At 42.9% G+C, this 11,016-nt stretch overlaps 1 protein-coding gene across 1 annotated transcript; it reads left to right on the top strand.

Annotated features, from left to right (window-relative positions):
• The first annotated feature begins 3,703 nt into the window (after positions 1-3,703).
• LOC116941675 (androgen-induced gene 1 protein-like) lies at positions 3,704-9,095 on the top strand. The gene is made up of 6 exons (XM_032952990.2): positions 3,704-4,059; positions 7,158-7,304; positions 7,424-7,525; positions 7,802-7,917; positions 8,457-8,608; positions 8,799-9,095. Exons 1-6 carry the CDS (start codon positions 3,901-3,903, stop codon positions 8,825-8,827), a joined length of 705 nt encoding a protein of 234 aa, XP_032808881.2. The 5' UTR covers positions 3,704-3,900; the 3' UTR covers positions 8,828-9,095.
• Positions 9,096-11,016: the final 1,921 nt, after the last annotated feature.

Consider the following 11,016-nt stretch of genomic DNA (forward strand, 5'->3'; position numbering starts at 1 on the left):
CGGAGTGCGTAGCAGACACGAAAAGGCGTTTGCCTGCCAAATGTGGACTGTTCCAACTGAGCCCGAGCGCCGGGGGGTGGCGGGGATAGCCCCTGGGGCATCTTCTACTCGTTGGCTAAGATTGCCGATTGCAAGCACGTTCATAGTTCATAGTTAGTTCATAGTTCATTTATTTTGGTATAGCCCTGTGAGCCATTCGGCTCTTGAATCGGGTGCAACCGCAACAAACAAAAAACATGAACAAGAAAAACATCTTAAAGTGATTATGTGACTGTGCAAACAGAAAATCCAGGAAAAAAACAGCAAAATATTCCTGAAATAGCACCGTACACCAACGCTGTGTGCAAAAATCCCAGTGGGATGCAAGTCAAACAACAACAACAACCACAAGACAACTAAGATTAAGGCCATCAGTCTACTAACTCCGTACTACAATAAACAAAAACATGGCCAAAACCCAAAAAAACTTTTCGAAATCACCAAAATAAAAGCCATAAATGCAATGTGCATAAACAACGACGGCTTGGTATTCGCGTAACTCTCAAACGTTGCACGGTTATTGCTCTCATCAAGTGCGTTCAACAACGGCACATGGACTCTTGACGTCCGCGATAGTGGTCCGTTCGCAAGAGGTATAGGCCATCGTTGATGTTGCCTGCATCTTGGTTCCAAATATTTAGCTAATGTAATTAAAAATGTTTTAAATTACTCGCGAATTTACTCCAATTGTGAGTGGGCAAAGAAATCATCGCTCCCTACTGCGATAACCTGGCAGGACCCTTCTGAAAAGAGTCAGTGAGGCTTTCCTGGGTGTAATGATAACAATGGAGTTCATTTCCATTCACATTTGTTTGAACTCTGAACTGGTTTCGACTTTGTGGGTCTCAGCAGTCAGCCCGTTAATGCTATCGACTTCCTGAACAGGTTTACCACTTCATTCATTGAATGGTTTCAAAAAGCGATCCATTATTCTACATCCGGCAATATTTAGTTTCCGTGAAGCAGAAAGCCTCAGCTTTATCGTTGTGTTCCATACTGGTGGTAATAAAGCACAAATTACTTGTACAGTACGTGTACGTGTTTATTTAAAAGTTTGCACATACATAGCCTGGTTTATGTGCCATTGCGGTTAAATGTCTACAAACACTGCATTGCACTACACTGCCCATACGTACATCCACAATTATAGTCAACACATGCAATCCATTTGTTTAAATTGTGCATTGTAGGTACATTCACTTTTGGTTTACTTGTGAATTGTAACTTGATCACCATCATCAATTGGTACGGTAGGGGGGGAGGGGAGTCAGATTTGTATAAAACATTATTTCTAGTCGTTGACATTTAAGAATACTGTAAAAAAAATTCCATAACAAAGGGGTTTTTTTGGGGGTTATATCGCGTAAATATAAATGTGTCGTAAAACCCGCCACCACCCGACACAGCCAATTAGTAAGATTTACCTGACAGGTATGTAGTGTATAGTGTAGTGTATAGTGTAGTATATAGTAGCGTAGTGTATAGTAGCAATCCTGTCATCCCATATGGTTTACCCTGTATTCTTGTACAGGGAAATTGGGTTCTGATGTCCATACGGGGTACAGCCGTTTCAATATGGGCAATTTTTTTTTATAAGTGTGTTTCTCCCTTGTGATTGGACTTTGTATGATGAACGTTGAGATGTTTAAAGGCACGGGGTGGCCTGTAATAAGGTAGGGGCACTGATACGGGATTGACAGGTATAGGTTTGCCACGTAAACAAAACGTGCCAATTAGTTTGGCGTCATCTGGTCTAGCAGCACTTGAGACTAGGCTCTAAAGAAAGCTGTCTGGTGTGGACCAATCAGTTTCAAGGACAATGCATATATTATCAAAGTGTGTTTTCTGTTTGCATTTTGACTGCAAGTATTGTGGTCAATGCAGACATGAATCCTTGTAAAACAAGGTGTCAGTTTTGTTGCCAGAAAAAAAAGGGGAAAACCCTATGATAGTTTTACGACTCCAGCACACCGGTGTGTGTTGGAGAGTGAACCCACTACAACATTTTACAATTTGAGCACTGCGGCGTTTACGCTGGTGATTACAACAACCAGCTTCATCAGGCGATTTGCCAGAATTGAGGAGACGTCTTCCTTCTTTCGATCTTATTAAATAGAGGAGTAAAGGTGATGTCATCATCACTGTGATCCTATCAGGTACGAAGGCCATATGGGCGGTGACCAGAAAACATTCATGGATAATGTTGGTCGCGAACGCCTCCGCGTGAAACTGTGATAATGTTTGACACAATGTGTACAATTAATGGGTTTCTGTCTGTCCATACTGGCGCGCTAATCTAACGCTAACATCTCGCCACGGTGGCTAGATGTTAACTACATTGCTTGGTATACAGGAGGTCGTGGGTTCGATTCCGACCCTGATGACGCCTGCTGCTGTATATGTGGAGTTTGTGTCTCTCTCATCATCATCACGGTGGTTAGATGTTAACTACCTTGCTTGGTATACAGGAGGTCGTGGGTTCGATCTCAACCCTGACGAAGCCTGCTGTGTATTTTGAGTTTGTGTGTCTCTCTCATCATCATCACGGTGGCTTGATGTTAACTACCTTGCTTGGTATACAGGAGGTCGTGGGTTCGATCCCTACCCTGACGAAGCCTGCTGTGTACTTTGTTTGTGTGTCTCTCATCATCATCATCATCACGGTGACCTGGATATGTCAACTACCTCGCCTGGTATACAGGAGGTCGTGGGTTCCATCTCAACCCTGACAATGCCTGCTGCTGTATATGTGGAGTTTGTGTGTCTCTCTCATCATCACGGTGGCTAGATGTTTACTACATTGCTTGGTATACAGGAAGTCGTGGGTTCGATCCCGACCCTGACGATGCCTGCTGCTGTATTTGTGGAGTTTGTGTGTCTCATCATCATCACGGTGGCTAGATGTTAACTACCTCGCCTGGTATACAGGAAGTCGTGGGTTCGATCTCATGCCTGCTGCTGTGTATGTGGAGTTTGCGTGTCTCTCTCATCATCATCATCACTGTGGCTAGGAGATGTTAACTACCTCGCTTGGTATGCAGGAAGTCGTGGGTTCAATCTCATGCCTGCTGCTGTGTATGTGGAGTTTGTGTCTCTCATCATCATCACGGTGTCTAGGAGATGTTAACTACCTCGCTTGGTATGCAGGAAGTCGTGGGTTCGATCTCATGCCTGCTGCTGTGTATGTGGAGTTTGCGTGTCTCTCTCATCATCATCACTGTGGCTAGGAGATGTTAACTACCTCGCCTGGTATACAGGAAGTCGTGGGTTCGATCTCATGCCTGCTGCTGTGTATGTGGAGTTTGTGTCTCTCTCTCATCATCATCACGGTGGCTAGATGTTAACTACCTCGCCTGGTATACAGGAAGTCGTGGGTTCGATCTCATGCCTGCTGCTGTGTATGTGGAGTTTGCGTGTCTCTCTCTCCCCGTGGTTGCGTGGATTTTTCTGGGGGTCCTTCGGTTTTTTTTTTCTTACGGGGAAAAATGTCCACATGATAAGCCACTTCCGTTGAATTTATTATTTAGTGGCCTGGTCAGCTTCTGCAAAAAAAAAGAGAGCCGCATAGCTCGGCGGGGGCTTTACCTGGTAAAATAAAAAAAATAGTTGAAATGTTTTCAAAAATGAAACTCCCACACCTCTCCCCTCCACCACCCCCCCTATTTTTTAAAGGAAGTGAACATGGTACATCCCGAGTAACGCACCGGAGGAGCGCGCAGCCGTGTCCAGCTGCCCTTTGATATTTTCAACCGAGCACCCAGGAAGCAGTGAACAAGAAGACGAAGAGGAGGAGGAACAAGAAGACGAAGAGGAGGAACAAGAAGAAGACGAAGAGGAGGAACAAGAAGAAGAGCAATCCACATGGCTGGCCGCTCGAGCACCACGGGGCTGCTGGCGCTGCACGCAGCCGCCACGGCGTGGTACGGCACCACCGTGAGCCTCCACGTGGACAACACCGCTACGCTGCCCGGCTCGCTGAGCTACGGAGGCCACTGGAAGTACCTGACCTTCATCGACTTGGTGAGCGTGTGCGTGTCGGTGTCCCGGGCCTCCCGTGGGTCGACTGAGCCTCAAATGAGTACACATTGCGGTGTGCGAAACATCGCCACATGGGAGACAAAGGCGGCCGGGCGTGGTGCTGTGCCGGCCACGATCCGAGTTCAAGGCCACCGACGCCCAGTGACGATTATCCGAACCGGTCCTGGGCCTCCCCTAGGTCGGCTCGGCCTCAAATGAGTACCTGGTGCGGCGTGTGCAATTATCGCTACGGGGGGAGACAAAGGCGGCCGGGCGTGGTTCTGGCCACCCCCACGTGTACCGTGTCGGCCTTGATAATAGGTGCTCGCTAACATCAATTGCTCCCGGCATTCTGTTAAGGTTACATTAACAGTAGGGAGCACAGATGGGGCATCTGGCCAGTTACCAAGCCACGGGCACCTACCTGGCTCTCTACCCCGTGACACCCACCCTTTCACACGTCACGTGGCCTCAAAGTGCACCTAGCCTGGCACGAGCGCCGCTGTGAGAACGTTACCGCCACTTAGTGTGGGCCGAATGGGGGCGGCGGTATATAAGCCAGCCTCTGCCTCCCCTATTCATAGAGCAGTACACAAGCTTATAATCATAGCTGTAAAACCCCCTTTGATGCCTTCAAAGGGTATATTAATTCGCGGTTATATTCGAAATCAGTATGATTATACAGTACCTGTCAACGCCTTATCAGTGCCCTAACTTGTGACAGGCCAATTCAAACCTCGTTAATCACCCCGTGCCCTTATAAATCTCAACGTTCATGCTTGTACAAAGTGCAATCACAAGGGAGAAACACAAAGAAATGTTCTTTGGGTCTTTAGGTAAAGTCACGTCGATAGGTACAAATTAAAAAAAGATATAAAGTAAACATAAATGTTTTTGCCCGTATTGAAACGGCTGTACGCCGTATGGATCTTTATGGGTTGACAGGTATGAAGTCGAAACTAATTGGCTCGTTTTGTTTTCGTGACAATGCTTACTAATTGGCTGTGTATTATCTGTATTTTGATTTAGCGTGCTGATCTTAAAGGTGCATTAAAAAATGTGATACTCCGACTGATGTTTCTGTTGTTGTGGAGTGACTCATGCAGTCAGCTATGGCTCTAGGGTTTGGTGTTGTTAAAAATTCGGTCACAGTCCCTATGATCACTGTTACATTGCATTTATGGCTTTATTTTGGTGATTTCGAAAACGTTTTTTCGCTTGGCCATGTTTTCGTTTATTGTGGTACGGAGTTAGACTGATGGCATTAATCTTAGTTTGTCTTGTGGTTGTTGTTGTTTGACTTGCATCCCACTGGGATTTTTGCACACAGCGTTGGTGTACGGTGCTATTTCAGGAATATTTTGCTGTTTTTTTCCTGGATTTTCTGTTTGCACAGTCACATAGTCACTTTAAGATGTTTCCTTGTTCGTGTTTTTTGTTTGTTGCGGTTGCACCCGATTCAAGAGCCGAATGGCTCACAGGGCTATACCAAATAAATGGAACTATGAACTAAATGGAACTATGTGTCGGATGGTGGTGGCTTAACGACACATTTATATTTACGAGATCTAACCCCCCCCCCCAACGTATGGATATTGGTCGCGAAAGTCCACGTGTTAAACGGAACAATACAAGTCCCCTTACATAGACGTGTGGAATAACGTTCACATGTATAAATATGCGGTGTTGAAATGTCAATGTGTTTAACTGCTTCACAATATACGAAAGACTGGTCGGATCGTGTGTGTGGGATGTATTGCTATGGTCTGGCGGGCAGAGGAGACTGCAGTCAGCCGAGCAGGCCACTCCAAATCCGGGTAATAATTCAGGAAAGCGGGCTGCAAATGTGGGCCTAAACTAAAACCACCAGCATTAAACAATGAAGCATTATTTTTCGTGACATCTAAAGACCCAAAGAAAATTACGCAATGCAACTGGAATGTTTCGTTGAGTTCACAAAACAAACGTTATTTGACCATTAACACGGCCGAATGCGTGTTAAGGATTTAGTTTTTCATCCCCACGTTGCCCCTCTTCCAAGATAACGCCCTGATTTATGGAGGGAAGCCGATAACCTTTCGCAATGCACAGACATCCTTGATTAATTTTACAATTAATGAATGTTCACGTACGAATTACAGGTCATAAGCACAAGTGGCTTTTTGCTCAAATGGTCAATAGCGAAGCCTGGAGCGACTAAACCTCTGCAAGGTGATTGTGAAACCCGGAAGTCAGTGTCCGGGTTGCTCAGTCCCACGTGGCTTGTGGCCCCAAGATCAAAGCAATGAATCCCACGACTGCAGCCAGAAATGTGTAAATTGTATGGACACTACTGTCGATTCAGTAGACACAAGGTGTTGAAAACGGACAGCATTTAAATGCAGCTTATTTATATAAATGTTTGATAATTGAAACATTTTGTTCATACACAGTATTACGAATACTCGAGCAAATTTTGTATATTCTTAATCAAAGTTATTTAAGCCATAGTAAATGTTTTTTTATTGGGTTAGATGGTGTAAATATAAATGTCGTTAAAGCCGCCACAGCTAATTTGTCAGGTTTGTAACGTAAACAGAACATGCCAGTTCGTTACTCGTACAGCACACCGGTGTGTTGGAGAGCAAATCCACATTGACAATCTGAGTACGACGTTTCGCCAGCAATTACAACTCGCTTCATCAGGCGACAGCTAGATTTGTGGAGAAATCCTCCTGTTCCTTAAATAGCGTGATCGATATGACATCACGTGTTAGCCCTCTTGCAAAGGGGGGAGGGTGGGGTTAATGAATATATAAATTACAATGGGTATCCATTGACGGTTGGGTTATTGTTTTATATTTTTATTATTTTATTGTTTCCCTTCTACGTGACTTTACCGAAATAACCAATAATATGAATCCCTGCAGTCACGAAAGCTTTAAATCAAAATATGTAACCAGTTCAGTCCCATGTATGCGATATGAATAGCTCACGTTAATGCAAAGTCGTCTTGAACAAAGTACTTGTTTGATGACATTTAAACATTTAACTTTACGTGAAAAATATTAACTTTCTATTGCAATTATTGAAATGTACGCTGCGTGTTTCTCATATCACAGAATCTACAGTTGGTCTACTTCGGTATTTGCGTGTTGGTCGACATTCTGGCACTCATCCAAGGAAAAGGAAAAGGGGGAAATGCCCTGCAAACATTGACGCAACTGCGAGACAAGGTTTTTGCCACCCTGGCTTTCCCCCTGGCAGTGGTGAGGAGTTAAGAGGCACGCATTATTAATCGCCACCAGTCTTAATATATTTTGTGTGTGTGTAAATCTCGGAAACGCGTGATTGCACTCATGTTTGTTTTTCTTGTGTGTTTTACCAGTTTGTAATGACGTCATTCTGGACCATTTATGCTGTTGACCGTGAGTTGGTGTACCCGAAGCAACTGGATGGGATTATCCCACCATGGCAAAATCACGCAATGGTAATGTGCTCAATTGAAGCCTTAAGATGCAATGAACATTTGTCGGCATTTGTTTTTAACTGTAGTTAGTAGTTTCCGTAATACACTTCAGTTTATCATTGTGCAAAACAGTTTTTTTTACATATCATCTGCCACAGTGAAGTATACTAGGAAATATCTATTACATTTAGATTGCATTTATAAACACGTAAGTGTACCTGCATTTATTGCAATATGTTCGAACAGGTGTCCGTCCACAATGAACAGCAATATAAAAATGTCCCTTTCTTTTTACAGCACACCACAATTGTACCAATAGCGCTGGCAGAGATGTATGCAACACGACACGTGTACCCTTCCAAGAAGGCAGGCATAGCAATTCTTGCAGCTTTCAGCATCAGCTATGTGTCATGGTAAGTCCACTCGGTAGTAAATGTATTATTTTTAAAACGATTGACTTCAATTTTTACACTTACCAAGCAGACCTACAAAGAGCATGGTAACCAAGGGCAACGTATTTTATGGCCACAAGTTGCATTAGATTAGTATTTTTGTTTGACGGGTTCAAAATGAAACAAATTTGCCATGAAATTTGATTGACGGTTCTAACATCAAACGACCTCACATTTGAATGCACAGATGAGCATAATCAGATGTACAAATGTGATGGCCATCACACGTACATAATAATGGTTTCTGGCGAATCCAAAACGATTGAAGGGAAAGCGAATGGGTTTGGATTTGACTTGGCGAAATCAATCCTGGCTGTAGACATTTCCTGGCTGCACAGCACTGGACAGATATGAACCGAGTATTATTGCATTTACCTTTGCTTGGGAGATTTCTACAAATGTACGATGACTCAAGGGATAAAGTAATGAACTCTCTATAGCTAATGCTTCTGTATGTTCATTTTATATGTCCCCAACAACCTGGCGCACTTTATTTTCAGGATTCTCTGGGTTAAACATTATGCTGACATCTGGGCATATCCATTGCTGACTGAAATGAACTTCGAAGCCAGGGTCATATTTTTCTCTTCTTCCTTCATCATTGTGATTGGATTTTACATCCTGGAAGAGAAGTTAAACAATCTATTTTGGGGTGAGTGAATTTTAGAACACCACGACTGTAAAATATATTGTCAGCAATTGCTGTCTGTTCACATTTCTATTCACCTGTATTAAAATTCTTTAAGACGTTATAAATGCAAATGATGGAAAATTATACTGAAAGCTCATTGGTGTAAATTAATGTAACCAATAAAGGAATCATCTTTTTGTATTCCTGAAAGGTGTGGAGAGAAAAAAGAAAGGAAGATAAATACAAAGGCTAACCAGCTTTATAATCAGCCATCAGTATCTGCTGGTGACAAAACAATGAATGAGGATGCAACAATAACCACACAACCACGTATGCACAATACAATGGACTGCAAGAACACCACTGTAACAGTGCACACTGAATCCTATAAATAATATAGCCAACACTGGCATTCTCAGAAAATAATTGTGTGCGGTAAGAATTTGAAACGACTGAATTATCGTTCAAATATTGTATTTTTTATCAATAAAATGTCTTTGTGGGTGTACTAGCTGGCTTCATGACAAATGTATCGGCAACTTTGAAATACCTTGTTAGTATTACACAATTGTGTATATAATCTGGCTACAGTGTCCACAAGGGGCAGTTCCAGAGTATCCTTTGTACTCTTGCACCAACACCTCGACTCCCCTCCTGCATTCAGACCTGCATGGTGAAACATGGTCAGATAACGCTCACGTTTCGAAGTTGGGGGGGGGGGGGAGCTTATCCAATGTTTGACAAAACTGCTGTAAACACTCGCGCACACACCTTTTAAAGTGTGACGGATCAAAGTGTCCAGTTTCTAATGCAAAGGTCAAGCTATGCCAGATCCTATTTTCATGGCTGGATGTGGTGCCATGAACAGGATGTGATCACGTGAGATGGATGACTCAGAACATGCAGCTAGTTAATCAGTTCCAAGCAACTGTTTTTTTTCTACAAAATAATACGTGTAATACAGGAACTTACAGTATTGAGTAAATGGCAGTATTTTAAACAAGCAGCCTTAACATAAAGAAACGATATTACAACAGTTCTAGTGTACTACTGGTATTTGAAATTGTTTTCCCAAAGGCATTTGAACGACCCACAATTTTAGGTAAATATAAAGATGCAGTTCTGCAATTATTTGCTCACGTTACTTATGGCAGGCAGGCAGGCAGGCCTTCACTAGAAGCTCCATCGAGCCCCTTGTAGGGGGTATATTTTTCCTATTCTTCCACACTGGCCAGACGTTTTGGAAGGGGATGGAATATTCTTACTCCACCACATGAGAGCTACCAATAGACTGAACTGTGGTTGTACCTATTTATATTGATGGGTGGACAACGGCAGTGAGATTTGAGAAAGTTGCAGATTGTTTTGGGAGCCGCGCACGAAGAGATCAAATAGAACTGCCGACTTCTGGATTGCAAGTCCAGTGTGGTAACCAATGCACACCAGCATTTATGATAATTTTTAAGTAAAAGAGAACTGTACTAAATAATTACAGGAGAGGATGCAAAGGTGTCTTGTGCATATTTGTGTACGTTAATCTGAATGCAGAACCCATCAGGTCAAATGTAAGGCAATATTCCATACGTGCCTTTTTAACATTAACATATGGGCAAACAAAACTCTGTAAAAGTGAAAGCACGTGCATACATTCCCTGTGGAAACGCAGAAGTGATTCAATACAAATCCCTAAATCCCACTTTCCTACATGGTTGAATTAACATTTTAAATGGATTAACACTGTACAAAACATGCACAATCATTTATATTTGGGGAAATGTACAGTATTTGGATGAGGTCCCAGCAAAGCCTAACAGTCAGCTTCACATTCATCTGTTGGGAGTTAAAGCCAACGATGCTGGCAATCCCCACCCCCTTCTAGCACTCATCTAAATGCATTATAGCCATGTTGGCAAGGGATGGCTCGGCCAGAGAATGTGGCTTTCACATCAGGTTCAGCCAACACAACTGGCCAGTATAGTGTATCACATCTCTCTTTTTAAACTGCGTCACTTTTTCTCATGAATGCCTTTTTCGGTTGAGATGTGTTTACTATGTTTCACAACCACGTGGTTGATTACAAATGAGAACTTTTAACAAAGTTGTAATTAGTTTACTCTTAAGCATCACTTAGGACATTTTGATCAAGAGACAGACGACCAGAGAGGTGTGCACTCATCTGGATCACTGAATCAATGTCAGGTCCACAAGATGGCAATTTTTCATTTACTCGTCACATTTAATTACAAAACCATCAGTGGAATAACTTGGATATGTAAAAACTGTAAATTAAGCTTTTAAAAATAACAGCTCTGGAGAAATCAACCTCGGCCTTTCTGGAAACCTGCTGTGTGCCACTGGTTCACTTTGCCGTTTTGTGTGCACCAATTATGTACTACATTGATGCACACTCAGCCAATGCTCAAATTGCT

The sequence above is a fragment of the Petromyzon marinus genome, chromosome 12, assembly GCF_048934315.1.
Source record: "Petromyzon marinus isolate PM22_M1 ecotype Great Lakes invasive population chromosome 12, UKy_Petmar_22M1.pri1.0, whole genome shotgun sequence".
Taxonomy (NCBI): Eukaryota; Metazoa; Chordata; class Hyperoartia; order Petromyzontiformes; family Petromyzontidae; genus Petromyzon; species Petromyzon marinus.

Bases quoted from the DNA above. Each gene is read 5' to 3' on its own strand.
- LOC116941675 (XM_032952990.2), top strand. From the start codon at position 3,901: ATGGCTGGCCGCTCGAGCACCACGGGGCTGCTGGCGCTGCACGCAGCC. The intron at 7,526-7,801 runs GTAATGTGCTCA...TTCTTTTTACAG, and splicing joins CATGGCAAAATCACGCAATG to CACACCACAATTGTACCAAT. The intron at 7,918-8,456 runs GTAAGTCCACTC...CTTTATTTTCAG, and splicing joins AGCATCAGCTATGTGTCATG to GATTCTCTGGGTTAAACATT.